The sequence below is a fragment of the Adelges cooleyi genome, unplaced genomic scaffold (genome assembly GCF_023614345.1).
Source record: "Adelges cooleyi isolate 19-005CV unplaced genomic scaffold, UGA_ACOO_1.1 ACOO_flye_CR_arks_rails_tigmint_CR_PRNA_263, whole genome shotgun sequence".
Classification (NCBI taxonomy): Eukaryota; Metazoa; Arthropoda; class Insecta; order Hemiptera; family Adelgidae; genus Adelges; species Adelges cooleyi.
In genome coordinates this window covers 82,103-97,939 of record NW_026095930.1, presented here as the reverse complement: position 1 = coordinate 97,939, position 15,837 = coordinate 82,103, and the positions used below count along the sequence as shown (strand labels likewise).

At 27.1% G+C, this 15,837-nt stretch overlaps 1 protein-coding gene across 13 annotated transcripts; it reads left to right on the top strand.

Annotated features, from left to right (window-relative positions):
• The first annotated feature begins 9,069 nt into the window (after positions 1 to 9,069).
• LOC126837630 (uncharacterized) lies at positions 9,070 to 15,568 on the top strand. 13 transcript variants are annotated; one of them, XM_050571558.1, is made up of 18 exons: positions 9,074 to 9,261; positions 10,234 to 10,300; positions 10,376 to 10,405; positions 10,487 to 10,519; positions 10,580 to 10,630; positions 10,710 to 10,739; positions 10,823 to 10,876; positions 11,024 to 11,074; positions 11,324 to 11,344; positions 11,852 to 11,902; positions 12,191 to 12,232; positions 12,497 to 12,517; positions 13,025 to 13,075; positions 13,363 to 13,404; positions 13,669 to 13,689; positions 14,242 to 14,292; positions 14,704 to 14,796; positions 15,189 to 15,568. In XM_050571558.1, the coding sequence occupies exons 1-18, from the start codon at positions 9,130 to 9,132 to the stop codon at positions 15,380 to 15,382; spliced, it is 1,035 nt and encodes a 344-aa protein (XP_050427515.1). In that variant the 5' UTR covers positions 9,074 to 9,129; the 3' UTR covers positions 15,383 to 15,568. The 13 variants fall into 13 exon arrangements, with proteins under 13 accessions (XP_050427518.1, XP_050427527.1, XP_050427517.1 ...); XM_050571568.1 differs by having other exon boundaries at positions 9,139 to 9,261; positions 10,128 to 10,300; XM_050571569.1 differs by having other exon boundaries at positions 9,146 to 9,261; positions 10,162 to 10,300.
• The last annotated feature ends 269 nt before the right edge of the window (positions 15,569 to 15,837 follow it).

Here is a 15,837-nt window from a genome sequence, read left to right as displayed (position 1 = left end):
TTTTCCAGGAGACATTGTCATTGGGGGTAATAACGGACGCTCGGGTATAATTCTTTTAATGGATATCGGCAAAAACAGGTCACTCAGTTATTTACATTAAATTCGTGTCGATATGAAACCCCGTATGAGTATAAAAACACCTAATAATGGTATGTGCTCAGTGTTCTCGTAGTATGAAATTCAAAACACGGCCGCATGAACAATTTTACAAATTTGGAATTTAGCACACAATAGTGCCGACGGTAGCCTAAGAACTTTACTTCACATCTGTATAAATAAAATATATTTGCGCGTAGCAAGACTTGTTCCGATCGGGTAAAAATTCTCAAAACCACCAATTTAAAACGGTATCGTATCACACAGCTATTTGCATTTTTTTTAAGGTCTTATTTTTTAGGTTCCGTATCGACTTGAACAACAAATGATACTAGATAATGGTCTATGTGCCCAAATTTTCTTACTACTAAATGCGTTACCATATAAAAAACCTTGAAGTGTTACGTGCTAAACACATAATTACTGTTTCCATTGTATGTAAGGTCTTATTTTTTTAAGTTTTGTATCGATGAGAACAACTCATGAGTAATAGCACACAGTGATGAGTTTGAAAATAAAAACAATAGCCTACATTTTCCTATACATGAAATATATTTCCATATTGCAAAACCTTTACCGATTTTACGGTTTCGGGAAAAAGCCACAAAACGAATCACTTTTAAACGGTTGTTTTAGAAGTTCACAAGAGTTCTACCATAATTTCAAAGACTGCCAGTGGGCTTTTAATGCATTTTTATTAAGTTTTTCTTATATAGTATTTTTTTATGCTCGTGTTTAGATTTGCGATAAACTTTTAATCGCTAGGTTAATTTCATTAATGATATGGTACAGACAATTTTACACCGTTTTGTATTGATCAGAAATCGAACCTAAAATGTGTTTCATTTGTTCCAATATTTAAAATGTACTCATTCAAAATCAGGAAACACAACCAAAGAAATATGTAAATGTTTCAATCTAACCAAATCTTGTAAAAACTACAATTTTTTTATTTTTATTTAAAAAGTTCATGAAATATATACATTTTATTTTCTAACAGTTATGATATCAATTTAGAGCTAAGTATACTATCATGTATACTAAACTGCTGAACACATTTCTTCGTGTAGCAGTTCTATACATAGATCAGAAATTGCACTTGAAAGATACTTTATTTATCGCCATCAATATTAAGAAAACACTCATAGAATGTATCTATTTTACAACTTAAAAGTACGGCCATTTGTAAACTTTTTATAAATAGTCAAATTTATTCCAAATTATATGGAATATTCTTTAGATATAGTACTACTGATAAACGTGTAAAAGTCCTTGTGTTATAGGTTGTGAAAATTACGGGCTAATACGGAAATACGGGTTTACAACATAAAAAGGTGTAATATTTTTATTTTGACCTGTCAGCTAGGAAAGTATCTTTTAAGTACGATTTCTTGTCTACAAATTAGCTACAGACAGTTATCGCTGTAAAACTAAAACCTTCTAAGTACCAGCACTGAAGCACGGTTAGGTTAAGTTATCACTGATAACACGATGTGGCAAAATTTAGGGTGGGTTTTGTCCAAAGGATGAAACCAACCTTTATTAGATACATTTGTTAGCGAGGAATCCAAATCTGTCTTCAAAATAATTGTTCTAGGAAGTCAAGATTCTGAGGAAATTAATGTTATTGTTGGAAAAAACATCAAATTTAACCAAGCTAAAAAAAAACCTGAAATAATAAATATCTTTCGAATATTATAGCATAATACCTTTATTTAAGACCCTAAAAATACTAAAAAAAAAAAAATAGATTAAAAGTTGTTGATCCTAGTGGTGAAATTACCCCATAAGTATAAAAATTTGATGGAACAATATATATATATATATATATAATTTTTTTTTATTGAAAATCCTATTTTAGGGTTTTTCCTAACTTAACATATATTTCTTCAGAATCATGACGTGTTAGAAGAACTTAAAAGACAGTTTAAGAGCCAATAATTAATTGACAACTATGTCGAATGCACAAGGCTTTATTATTTATTATATGTTTATTATTTTTTGCAGACAAAAATGAAACACTTTTGTTTTTTTATATCATTCGCCGTTGTTACTGTTTTAGCAGTTGACATAAGTAATTATTATGTATTTTATTTTCACACTTGCCTACTAGAAGGAATTAAAAAATATAAAAAAAATACAATAATTTAACTTTTTTACAGCTGACTACAAAAAGGAGGTTGCCTACACAAGTTAGTATTTTTTTTTTTATCATACAAATTTAACTTTAGTTGCATACACTAATTTTAATTTATTCACTACAGATAGACAAATCAAGAGGGCAGGAGGTAATAATAAATATATATCTTAAATTATTTAACTGACACATAATAATTATTGTTTTGTCAAGTTTTCCTAAGTATCGGTTGATTAATAAATTCAATATTATAGTTTCTGTAATCTGTACACAAAATGTATAGTATAAGCGTTTTAGTCACTTTTTAAATACTTTATTAATAAAAATCTATTAATTTATTAATATACACTTTGTGCAGCAGTTTATGTAATTTACATAGAGCGTACTTAGCTATAGACAGTAACTATTTAACTAGTTTGAAGGTCAACACTTAAAATATGGTGTATTCTCATTCTGTAGGTATATATATTCACTTATTATTATAACTCATTATATCTCGACCCATTATTTGTTTATTTTAGTAAAGATGCATAAGGTAATTAAATCACTTGTTAGTGGAACGAAACCTATGGGTAATTTTATATAGTTTTATTATAATATAATAAAAAACTAAATCCAATATCATTAACTAATCCATTTATATAATATAAATTTTAGAAACACTTGTTTTTATGTTGGTTGCATCAGGTAATATTTTTCACATGTTTTTGCACAAAGTTGTTTGATTTCATATTTAAAATGTTCTCGTTTTAATTTCAGAAATGGCACTCGATGAAACCATTGAAAACAGCGAAGAAAAACTGCTGGGTAATTACTCTAACATATTTTATATTTAGAATACTTTACATAGACATACATGCATAATTTATATAAATCCAGATTTATTATGTACTTAAATATTTATCTTAAGAAAATATGTATATTTTTGTTTCAATTTTAGAATGCATAAATTACCAGACTGACTTGCAAAAAGAAATATCCACTGTCTTACGTAATTACTAAAATTTATAAATACACAACTTTAAAAATGCTAGTAATTTATTTTTAATAAAAATCTATGAATTTCAATTTGAGTTTAGTGTCTTAAAGCTATATGTTATTTTTCTAAAAGTTTGATGACTGTTCGAAGTATAATCATTATTCAAATGCCTAATAATTAGTCTAAGTAAACTCAGTTTAGATAGTAATACAGATAAATTTTAAAACTAGTTTTTATTTACTGTATAGGTAATTATTTAATATTTTTGTTACAGGTGTTCCTGACAAAAGTAATATATTAGTCAAATAATATGTGTGAAAAGAGATTATAGGTCAAAATTGCTAATAGCAAATGATTATTTTATTATGTTTTAACTATTTAAATAATATTATTACTAATTTATTCAAATATATTTTGAACGTTTTTCTCGGTTTTTGAAAATATTTTTCAAACCTTTTTGACTTGGCTACCGTGTTAGCGTTTTGAGTTTTGACCGTTAGTCAAGTCAAATGCATACACCGTCGATTAGCAGAAAGTAAATTTAATAAAAACCATCGTTATTTACTTGCTGCTATCCGATTGCTGGCTACATTTTAAGATAATAACGACGGTTATTAAGTTACATATTTCATTTTTATTTATGCTAATTTTATTATTTGGAAACTGTTTTATAGTTGAACTCATAATTTGTTTATACTAGGTGTAGCGTGTTTTGCATTGAGAAAAGTTGGTTGTCCATGTGAACGAATAGGTAGTTATTATAATTATATAAAAAAATATAAAAAAAAATTGCAGCATATCGATTTACCTCTATGCAAATTTATTAGTGATACACCATCGCTTAAGGACAATACCAAAAAGGCTTAAGAAGAAGTTTTTAAATTGTAAAAAGAATTATTATAAAATGTTGTTATGTTTTTCAATAATGGCACGAGGAATTCATTTTTTTTTTTGTACAATATATTTGACGGTTATTTATTAATTTGTATAGATTTTGAAACCTGTGAGTTGTCAAAACTTTTGGAAGCAAGAAAAAAATGTATTCAAGCTGCTATTATAAAATTACTCAACAATGTACCATGTAAATATTATATCCAATTGTACTAGTTTAATTTATATTATGTTATATATATTATATATATATGAATGATCGTTCTTTAAACCACAAAAAAAAATAAACATTTTATTATAACCTGTCCAAAGTAATAGTAATGTTTTAGGGAGGCCATTTATTAGAAGAATACTTAAACCATTTTATTTCATTTCATTTTTTTTTTATGCTTAAATTATATTCCTAGATAATATAATGAATATATTAAATTATTATTTTTATATACGTTAGAAATATAATCAAGACAATTATAATATAATATATATATATATAATTTGGGTAGTTTTTAGCAAAATTCCAGTTTCTATTTACAATGTTTTTTTTTAATATAAAGTTTTTAATAAGTTTAACTATAAAACAAATTACGGTTTTCTTTTTTAAGGTGTATTTTATACAATTTTCATGGATAATAAATTATGATACACAGGGTGTTCGTGTCTTAGTTATGTATTACACAATAAATTAATGTAGTAACTTGTAAGGTAAGTTTGACAAATTTTTAAATAAACCTTTTTTATTTTTCAAGCTGGAAACCAAGACTATGTCGCAAATCGCATGATGTGTCGGTTAAAAGCACTGATCAGAAGTCAAAATGATCCAAAATCATATATAAAAGAAGCTGTAGTTATTGGTCATTCGTGTCATCTAACCAATATAAACAACGAGGTGGCTACACTCTCTAGCATGGTGTGGGACCTTTAAAATAAACAATAATAATAACAATTTTTAAATAATTGCTCCAAACCGCACTTGTATCCAAAATATCGAATGTAATGTACCTTATAATAAACGTGTTTTACTTGAGATTATAAACTCATTTGTTACTTTTTACTTGTACACAGATTCGATTCGAAGTGTTTTTGAAAATAGTTTTATTTCTTTCAATCTTCTTATTTATTGGCTTATTATAATCCATTTAAGCCTTATGTCTCAACCACCAGTCTTCACGGTTCAGACATTTATTCGACATTATATTTTATTCGTAGCAAATTTAGGTCAATAACATGCTCACTGCTATGGGCGATGTGTTGTTGTTGACAAGTGTTTAGAGTTTTATTGTCTTACAAAATACTTGCCCGAAAAAAACCATTTACCATTTACCTATTAACTAAAAATGCACAGCTTAATGGATAGTTTTCTCGTACAAGCGTTGGATGCATAATTATGTGTTTGTCTAAATTTGATTAAAATGTTTTTGTCCTCTAACGATACGGTAAAACTATTTCAGCAAACCACAGCTGTAGTTGTACACGAGTTTCCAATGGGATTTCGGTTGACAGCAGACGGGAACGAAACCAGCACAAGATAGTGTCAATACAATTATTGCGTTAGTCTGTCTACACGCCTTTTGTTTCAGACCGTTATTGTTAGAGATATTGTACTTTGTAAACGCATATATAGATTACCAAGGACTATCTCTCTCCGAATAGACCGACCCCAAGAAGTTCAAATGAGTATACATCCGACAGTCGTTATCAGTTAGGAGAATCCGGCTCGGTATATTTGTACAAAAGCACTGCGTTTTCGGATCTCCAATAAAATGTAATTTAACGATATTTTCTCGGAATCCCTTCTTCATTTATAAGGTAATTAATCCAGATGATTAAGCATGTTTACAATGAAATATAGGTAAGCTGGCCGCTGCGAGCATATTGTAATTTAGGGTGGTTTTCGGTTGTGTATTTTCCAAACTGATTAAGAGTTACACGAGCCACAATTACTATGGTGATTGTACAGTGTACATTTATTTAGTGTTCAGTTGTCAGACACGCTTAATTGGATCCCCGAGGCCGATAAAAAGCAAACAACTTCATTATTTTAAGTATTCTCTGATATTATACTTAATAAACTCGAGATGTCATATTATGGCGCGTTATAACTTATAGGTAAAACTAATTTGTATAAGTAAATGTATGCACGAGTAGGTATTATCTTTAAGATAATTCGTTTCGCGCACCAACAGCGCCTTAAGCAAACTCCAATTAAAAATATTCAATGGTTAAAAAGTGTAGACTTAAAAAATAAACTAATTAAAAATGTTCAATTTAAATTATACCGCCAGATTTTAATTAGTCAAAGTAGAGTTTAACCTAACCTAACTTCTTCAAGAAGAAACATATGAATCATCACGAATATGTCTAATGGTACATTTCACACGATTCAAATGTTTCTCCTTGATGGGAAATGAGTAAATCTACTAAAGTGGTAATAAAATGAGTAAACGAATAAATTGTAATTAATAAAAAATAAATGAAGCGTAACAGAATGTTTTATTAGATGACAAGTTTTGATACTACTGGCAAGTGTTTGACAATAATTATTGTGAACTGATTTAACCATAAAATATATTATACATGTATTCATGTTAAAACATATTATTTAGTATTATACTCGGAATGTCCCGTTAAGGCAACGAAAAAATGAAAAGCTCCGCCAAATGTAATAAGTTCAAAAAGAATTTTTAATCAAGGATGTATTTGCGTTTACACGCTGCGCGAATACAAATTTTAAACGTTGAACATATTTTCCAAAACGTATTTTAGACATCCATTATGGATGTCTACCGTGAAATTTATAATTAAATAACTTGGTAGCGTTATTCGCGTACGGTATACACTGATCTCGTCGGGGCGTAGAATATGCAATCAACTTTTGTGCGCACTTCATGCCACTTAATTTTCGGTACTTTGAACATGAGTACTACCGAGTCAGCTGACGTGTAACATCATAAAATATTCAACACAAATCGAATTTAAACTATGTGCAGCAAAAGTTAAATAATTACTTGTACGCTGAATTCTTAACGAACCGCTCAAAGTTCCTATTACGTTGAAAACATACACAGCGGCGATGATGTTCGGCGCTTAAAGTCTAATACACACCAATGACTATAATAGGTTTTATTCCATTACTATAACTAACCGTCAGAAAAGTCTTGGTCACCTACCATAACTATTGTTGAACTTCTTAATAATCGAGTACAGCCTTCTGGCCGTGTTTATTCTGTTTTATTTCGAATATCAATTAAACGTGTAATTTATTGTAAAAAAATGGATTAGTTACCATTACTATTGGTATGTAATATTATATGTACAGTGTATATAAAACACTTGCACCTACTGAATGCCCGAGGGGACTGGCTGATTCATCATTGTGTCAAGCAATGTTATTTTGCAGAAACACCGATTCGCAAACTCACAACATACAAAAGAAAGTACCTCGAAAAGTGTCTACAAGTTTTTCTGTTTTTAAATAAAATAACTATTTCCATTCAATAGACTTCTACATTTTTTGTATTTTCTGTTATTCTTCATTTGTACATTACATTCTTCTGTAAAATAAGATGTTTAGGCAATATGTAGAACTTGTTTTTCCCATTCAATTTAAATAAATAAAAAAATCAAATCTTTATGAAGTCGACAAAAATGAACAAATAAATAAAAATTCAAACGCTAAAATATTTTTTATTTTTTGTCTACAAATTTATGTAATGAAAAACGTTGTTAAACATGTTGCCGTTTAAAAAAAAAAAACAAAAAATCTCCCGTTTTGGCTTATAAGGAATGGGGATAAACATTTTCAAAATATGAATCACCCTGTATAACAAGAATCGAAAAACGTATGCTTTGTAGTGAATTTATAAAAACAAGACGTTTAACGTATGAAAGTAAATTCCATTCTGTACTAAAATAAAAAAATTGTATTATAATTTTATAATACAATACTTAAATATTTGTAAATAAATAAAACTATTTTGATTCACTAAACTTTTACATTTTTTAAATTTTTGGTTAGGTACATTATCTGTACATTAAATTCTTGTGGAGAAAAAAAATGTTAAGCTCTTTGTAGAACATAGAAATAAAAAAAATATTCTCGATAATGGTAAGAAGAAACGACTTCTGGTAACGTCACACTAAATAGGCAAAACAAGTACATGCATGTCAACTGTAAAGAAGAACCAGAGTGGAACATTTTTACAATAACAATTGCCTGAAGCAAAAAAAACTTAACCTAACCCTTGGTCAGTTTCTGAATGAAGCATTAAGCATCAAATGTATTCACTTAGGAGTTACGTGGACAACTCTGAAGAAAAGAAAAAAAGGTTCAGATTCGCTCCCAAAAAGCCAGCCAATCAAAGTCCTGGAATCTACATTGCGGTCAAGTCTGTTTTATTCCTCATTCAGTAACTGACCAAGTGTTAAGCAAAATAAATAAAAGAGCATGTGTTGCTCATGAAAGTAGTAGTGAAGTGAAGTTATGAACTAACGCAAAAGCAGACTTGGCCACAATGTAGATATCACTACTTTGTTAGGCTGAATTTTTTGGGAGAGGGTCTGGAGCCGGACCCTTTTTCAATGTTAGGTTTAACAGTGAAAAAGGTCTAACCTGAGTAATATTAATTTACTCTAAATTTCGTAAAACGGCGTTTGTGTGTTAGGCACGCAACAGTTGAACATTTTAACCAGAGGCCCAAATTTAAGTTTCAACAAATTGATAATATACGTTGGGTTTTATTTTATACTTTGAATTTTATTCCTATGAAATACGTTAGTATATTACAACAAACGATAAAGCGTGTAAAAAACACAAATCTAGCAAACATATTTTTTTGGGGTCTTATTTACTTTAAATTCGTATCGATATGAAAAACCGTTGAAGTATTATGTCTATGTGTAAAACAAACAACAATCATAATTTATTTTTTAAGTTTCGTATCGACGTGAACAACATATGAGTAATAGCACACAGTGCTGTGTAGAAAAATAAAAGCAATAGCCTAAACATTTCTTTACACCTGTATACATGAGATATACTTGCGTGTTGCAAAATCCATACCGATTTTACTGTTTCGGGAAAAAGCCACAAATCGAATCACTTTTAAACGGTTGTTTTAACATACCAGTTCACAAGAGTTCTACCAGAATTCCAGAACTAGTAAGTAATTAACGCATTTTTATTAAGTTTTTTTTATTTACTATTTTTTTTATTTTCGTGTTTAGATTTGCGATAAACATTTAACCACTAGGCTAATTTCATTAATAATATAGTACAGAAATTGTACACCGTTTTGTATTGATCAGAAATCGAACCTAAAATTTGCCTCATTTGGCCCGATATTTAAAAAGTTCCATTCAAAATCAGGAAAAAATTTTTCTTAAAAAAAATGTGTATACGATTCAACTTGAAATAAATTACATTAGACAAACCTTTAAAAAAAAAAGTTTATAAAATATAATATATTATACACTTTGTTTTGTAATTTGATTAACGCTCTATAAATAATTATTTCAATAATTATTATAATAATAATAATATATTATTGAAATTTTAGTAGTACACCATTTTATTAGTGTAGTATATAATATATAGATCAGGAACATAACCTAAAATGTTGACACAATATTTAAGTTTCATTCGATATTAAAAAATTGTAATTTTATTAGCGCTCTATAAACATCATTATTTTAAAAATAGTCTAAATAATGGTCAATTGGTATAAAATATTCTTTAGATTTGGTACTTTCTAAAAAAAACAGTGTTTCAAAAAAAATTTCATGTAAAATAACACTAAGCATAATTTGATTTTAACATTGATGCGCAGCTGAGAAGATATTTTTTTTTCAACGATGTTTTTATTAATTTTTTAAAACAAAATTAAATAAGTTCACCCCTTCTCCTTTAAAATCAAGAAAACACTCAAACCTTAAAACTATGGATCTCTATACATTTTTTTTAAAAATAATCAAAATAATTCTAAATTTGTATGGTATAATTTATTTTATTTTGACCATATTTTCTAGGAAGTAACTATCAAGTGCGATTTCTTGTCTACAGATTAGCTACATCAAGATATCGGTTAAGTGATTTAGAAGATATCATTTTAAAACGAAAAATAATTTTTTGCAGATAAAAATGAGACGATTTTGTGTTTTAATATTACTTGTTGTTGTAAATGTCTTAGCAGATAAAAAAAGTAATTATTGTTTATTTTATTTTTTACACTACCTACTAGAGGTAATCAAAAATCTAATGATTAATTTTTTCGCAGTTGAATATAAAAAGGAGCTTTTCTACACAAGTCAGTAATTTTTTTTATCATACAAATTTAACTTTAATTTTAAATATTTGCATATATTTATTTAATTTTTTTTTATTACAGATAGACAAATGAAGCAGATAAAAAATCGTGATGGTACATACACTTATTATTTGAATTTATTTGTTACCTCAACTCATTATTTTCTTATTCTAGGTCCTTTGTTACCGGTAATTAGAAAAATTGTTGGTGGAACTACACCGATGGGTAATTATAATTATTACAATATTTGAAAGTGTTAAGTAAGGTACATATCTTATATACATTTATGTTATTCAAATTTTAGTGAAACTGTCGTGTATGTTTGTTGCACCAGGTAATAATTTTTCTCGAATTTATGAACGTGTCTGCACATAGTTGCTTGATATTAAGTATAAAATTTTCTCGTTAAAATTTCAGCAAAGGTAATGGAAATCGATAAAGAAAATGAAAAATACGAAGAAATACTGCAGCGTAATTACTCTTATACATTTTTAATTTAGAATCTTTACATAGAACTGCATGCATAATTTTTATAAATTCAGATGTATTTTTATCTTAAGAAATGATGTACAATAGTGTTGTAAAAATTAATAAATATTTTTTTTTTTTTAATTTTAGAATGCATAGATTCCCAGAAAGAGTTGCGAAAAGAAATAACCACCTTGTTAGGTAAATAAAATAATTTGTCAATACACAATTTCAAAAATGATAGTCGTTTATTTCCAAGCAAAACAGCTGAAAATTTGATTTGAGTTCTTATATCTTAAAGCTATATGTTTTTTTACTAGAAGTTTGATGATTGTTCGAAGTATAATCATTATTTAAATGCCTAATAACTAGTCTGAATAAATGTAGTTTTAGATACTGTTATAGATAAAACATAAAATGGTTTTCAGTTATTTAATATTTTTGTTACAGGTGTCTCTAGTTCTGAAAAAGGTAATTACGTTAACCACAAAATATAACCCTAAGTTTTTTAATTGTAACTAAATGATTGTGCGTTATTTGTTACTAGGTAAAATACTATTCTTTATCTGAGATATGTTAGCCAAATATGTATCAATAGTTTGTTACGTTTTAATTATTCATATCATATTTCATTACCAATATAATATAATATTCAATAATACCTATATAATATTTGTTTTTCTTGTTTTTTGAAAACTTTATTTAAATATTTTTGGAATAACTACCGTGTTAGCGTTTTGAGTTTTGACTGTCAGTCAAGTCTTATATACACCGTCCAATAGCAGAAAGTAAATTTTAACAAAAACAATCGTTAGGTATTTCCTTGCTGATATCCGTTTGCTTGTAACATATTAAGATGGTGTCCACCTATTATGATTAAATAACCACAGTTATTAAGTTAAATATTTTATTTTTATTTATGCTAATTTTATTATTTGGAACTTTTTTGTAGCTAAACTCATAATTTCTTTTTACTAGGTGTAGTACGATCTTTGATGAGAAATTTGAGTTCCAAAAGTGATTCGACGGGTAGTTATTATAATTATATATAAAACATAAAAATAAATCTTTTCAAACCGTATTAATTGTGATAAAAAAATGTAGCGTTGATATATGAAAATTAGTCTGTGATAAACTAATTTCAAATTTGTATAGACTATTTTATAATATTTCTTATACATTTTAAATTCAGAATCTTTACATAGACTTGCATGCATAATTTATATAAATTCAGATGTATTTTTATCTTAAGAAACGATGTACAAAAGTGTTGTAAAAATTAATACATAATTTTTTTTTAAATTTTGGATTGCATAGATTCCCAGAAAGAGTTGCAAAAAGAAACAACCACCTCAATACGTAATTATAAACATTTTGTAAATATACAATTTCAAAAATGATAGTCATTTATTTCTAAGCAAAATAGATGAAAATTTGATTTGAGTTATCTTAAATCTTAAAGCTGTATGTTTTTTGATTAAAACTTTTGATGATTGTTCGAAGTATAATCATTATTCAAATGCCTAATAACTAGTCTGAATAAATGTAGTTTTAGGTACTGTTATAGATAAAACATAAAATGGTTTTCATTTACTGTACTATTATTTAATATTTTTGTTACAGGTGTCTCTAGTTCTGAAAAAGGTAATTACGTTAACCACAAAATATAACCCTAAGTTTTTTAATTGTAACTAAATGATTGTGCGTTATTTGTTACTAGGTAAAATACTATTCTTTATCTGAGATATGTTAGCCAAATATGTATCAATAGTTTGTTACGTTTTAATTATTCATATCATATTTCATTACCAATATAATATAATATTTAATAATACCAATATAATATTTGTTTTTCTTGTTTTTTGAAAACTTTATTTAAATATTTTTGGAATTACTACCGTGTTAGCGTTTTGAGGTTTGACTGTCAGTCAAGCCTTATATACACCGTCCAATAGCAGAAAGTAAATTTTAACAAAAACAATCATTAGGTATTTCCTTGCTGCTATCCGTTTGCTTGTAACATATTAAGATGGTGTCCACCTATTATTATTAAATAACCACAGTTATTAAGTTAAACATTTTATTTTTATTTATGCTAATTTTATTATTTGAAACTTTTTTGTAGCTAAACTCATAATTTGTTTTTACTAGGTCTAGTACGATCTTTCATGAGAAATTTGAGTTCCAAAAGTGATTCGACGGGTAGTTATTATAATTATATATAAAACATAAAAACAAATCTTTTCAAACCGTAATAATTGTGATAAAAAAATGTAGCGTTGATATATGAAAATTAGTCAGTGATAAACTAATTTCAAATTTGTATAGACTATTTTATAATATGTCTTATACATTTTAAATTCAGAATCTTTACATAGACATGCATGCATAATTTATATAAATTCAGATGTATTTTTATCTTAAGAAACGATGTACAAAAGTGTTGTAAAAATTAATACATAATTTTTTTTAAATTTTGGATTGCATAGATTCCCAGAAAGAGTTGCAAAAAGAAACAACCGACTCGATACGTAAGTATAAACATTTTGTAAATATACAATTTCAAAAATGATAGTCATTTATTTCTAAGCAAAATAGATGAAAATTTGATTTGAGTTATCTTAAATCTTAAAGCTGTATGTTTTTTGATTAAAACTTTTGATGATTGTTCGAAGTATAATCATTATTCAAATGCCTAATAACTAGTCTGAATAAATGTAGTTTTAGGTACTGTTATAGATAAAACATAAAATGGTTTTCATTTACTGTACTATTATTTAATATTTTTGTTACAGGTGTCTCTAGTTCTGAAAAAGGTAATTAGGTTAACCACAAAATATAACCTTAAGTTTTTTATTGTAACTAAATGATTGTGCGTTATTTGTTACTAGGTAAAATACTATTTTTTAATCTGAGATATGATAGCCAAATATGTATCAGTAGGTTTATAGGTCCTCCATAACTTCATTCCTAAGCAAAATATATAGATAGAATTGCTTATAATAGATGAATAGTTTGTTACGTTTTAATTATTCATCTCATATTTCATTACCAAAATATTTTGAGTTTTTCTTGTATTTTGAAAAATTTGTTCAAATTTTTTTGACATTACTACCGCGTTAGCGTTATGAGTTTTGACTGTCATTCAAGTCTTATATACACCGTCCAATAGCAGAAAGTAAATTTTAACAAAAACAATCATTAGGTATTTCCTTGCTGCTATCCGTTTGCTTGTAACATAATAAGATGGTGTCCACCTATTATTATTAAATAACCACAGTTATTAAGTTAAATATTTTATTTTAATTTATGCTAATTTTATTATTTGAAACTTTTTTGTAGCTAAACTCATAATTTGTTTTTACTAGGTCTAGTACGATCTTTCATGAAAAATTTGAGTTTCAAAAGTGATTCGACGGGTAGTTATTACAATTATATATAAAACATAAAAATAAATCTTTTCAAACCGTATTAATTGTGATAAAAAAATGTAGCGTTGATATATGAAAATTAGTCAGTGATATATCTTTGTTTAGCGACAATGCAGAATATTATTCTTACGTTATATTTTTTTAATTGTAAAAAGAAAATGAAATTGTTAAACGGCATATGTGAAACAAACTGTAATATTATTTAAAAACCTATGGCTTGGTAAAGTAGTGAATATTTACAAGGCTTATACTTGTTTAATTAATACATAAGTATAGGAAAATTACTTACAACTAGTTCATCATAAGAACATTTGAACAACAGCTTAATTATACTGCATTAAAAACATGAGAAATTATATATTATTTTTGTAACACACGGTTTTTTATTAAATTATACAGATACATTTGAATCGACTGGCTTTTTAGAACTTGAACAAGAGAGAATAAGCCTAACTAGTGAAGCTATAAATATATATCTCAATCTTGTAATAAGTAAGTATTATATCAATTTGCAATAGTTTAATTTATGTTTACGTATATAAGTATGCAGGGTGTCCCACAATGATTCGATAAATTAAATAACTTGTGTACTAGTGAATATATTTAAGATTTTTTTTTTTTATTAATTTATAATCATTAGCGATATAAGCACCACGTTTTTTATTGCACTTAACTATTTTACTTTCAATAAAGCCAGTTAATTAAGAATATTTTGCTGGTCGATAACCAGATTTGGATAATAACTTTTTAAGTTACTAAAGGTTAAATGTTATGATGGGAGGTGGAGTGCGGTAGAGTAGCGCGTAGAGCTATTTTTATCAGCATATAAGACTAATCAGTTAAAAATTGGCAAATTTTTAATTATACCTTTTTTATTTTTAAAGATCCAGACTGTCAAGATTATAAAAATTCTAAACTGATGTGCCGTTTGAAGGGTGTGTACAGAAGTATATTACACCCAAATGAGTTTATAGTAGAAGCTGAAGTTGTTGATGATAAGTGTCATCTAACTGGTATAGACAAAAGCAAAAACGTAGTCAGTGTCTTTGGGGTTGACGTATCAGAAACACATCATTAATATAGTAAAAAGATTTCACTTGCTTTTCAGTTATTATAATTTAGATCACTAACCTTATAGTTAACTTATTCAAAATTATAAAGAACTATTGTTATTATATTTAAATTATTATTGCAAACCTCACTTGTATCCAAATTATCAAATTTTATGTATGTTATAATAAACTGTTTTACTCATGATTATAAACTCATTCGTTGCTTTTTATCTGTACACGAATTCGATAATAAGTGGTTTTGAATATAGGTTTATATCTTTAAATCATCCTCTTTAATAGCTTATTATAATCCATTCAAGGCAGTCTTCAAAGTTTATAGTTGCCTTTTACTCGACATTATTTGTTACCAGTAGTTCGAACTCAAATGTATCCATAACATATTAAACGGAAAAAAAATTCGGTACTACAGTTTTCCTTTAATTTCCGGAAAACTGTGTTTATCGCAGATTGCGTACATTTT